The sequence below is a fragment of the Mus caroli genome, chromosome 13, assembly GCF_900094665.2.
Source record: "Mus caroli chromosome 13, CAROLI_EIJ_v1.1, whole genome shotgun sequence".
NCBI classification, from domain to species: Eukaryota; Metazoa; Chordata; class Mammalia; order Rodentia; family Muridae; genus Mus; species Mus caroli.
Window position 1 is genome coordinate 5,547,186 of NC_034582.1, and position 1,150 is coordinate 5,548,335.

The 1,150-nt window shown below is 45.7% G+C and overlaps 1 protein-coding gene across 1 annotated transcript in view; it reads right to left on the reverse strand.

Annotated features, from left to right (window-relative positions):
* Positions 1-1,150, reverse strand: part of Gtpbp4 (GTP binding protein 4) — a 24,121-nt gene that overhangs the window by 16,663 nt on the left and 6,308 nt on the right. Inside the window, exon 6 of the mRNA XM_021179876.1 lies at positions 260-352. Within this exon, the coding sequence (XP_021035535.1) occupies positions 260-352 (93 nt within the window). The remainder of the gene's footprint in view (positions 1-259; positions 353-1,150) is intronic.

A 1,150-nucleotide genomic window follows, 5' to 3' on the forward strand; every position in this document is an offset into this window, starting at 1 on the left:
TGCTTCAGCTCTTTAGAAATCATTCAAGTTTGCCAGGCGTGCTGGCGCACACCTTTAATCCCGGCACTCGGGAGGCAGAGGCAGGCGGATTTCTGAGTTCGAGGCCAGCCTGGTCTACAGAGTGAGTTCCAGGACAGCCAGGACTACACAGAGAAACCCTGTCTTGAAAAACCAAAAAACAAGAAAAGAAATCATTCAAGTCTATTAAAACCAAAACCCAGGCGTCTGTTCTGTGTGCAGACAAGACTCTCTCTCTCACCTGCCAGCGCAGATACTTATAATCCATGTGCCCAACAAACAGAGATTTGGTGGTAAATGCATAGGGCTGAACATCCACATCTGCTCTTGTCACCTTGAAGAAAACAAAACCAAAACCAATATTTTCACAGTCACAAGAGTTCCATACCACAACTTCACCCAAACAACCTAAGCATGGCATCCTGACTTTACCAAGACACAACAACGCTGCTGATGCCGCAGCTATACAGGCTGCTGATGCAGGAAGGTAACAGGCTCACAGTCAATCAGGGCAACCTGGAAAGACAGGCTCAAAACAAAAAGGACGGGGATAGCCCTGCTTAGTATGGGTGAGGCCCTGGATTCAAACACACACACACACACACACACACCCTACTGTTTGGTAGAAAATAAAATCTCAAGGAATTGTACAGGAGTAAACTGCATAGAAGATATTACCCACTTTGGCAAATGCCTGGCTCCTCTTCCCTTGCACTGTGGGCTCACTAACCATTCTGTTCTTCAAAATTTGATTTGATATGCAGTTCATGTTACTGAAATTTCCATCTTGCTAAACTAGTTTAAACCATAATCCAAAAGGCTACACGTGGCAAACTGTATCATCCCTCAGAGCACAGCAAGGTTACAGCAGGTTCAGAGCAAGCCAACAAGCATCTGAAACTTCAATTAGGATCCCTGAGAGCATTGTTTGCTACCAAGTCCGGGCAATGTGTGAGCAGAACTAAAACCTACTGAGCCAACAAGGTAGCTCAGTAGGTAAAGGTGCCTGGCACCAAGCCTGATGACTGAGTTCAATTTCCTAGAACCATATAGTTGGAGAGAACCAACTCCTGCAAGTTGTTCTCTGACCTTCATCTCTCTCTCTCTCTCTCTCTCTCTCTCTCTCTCTCTC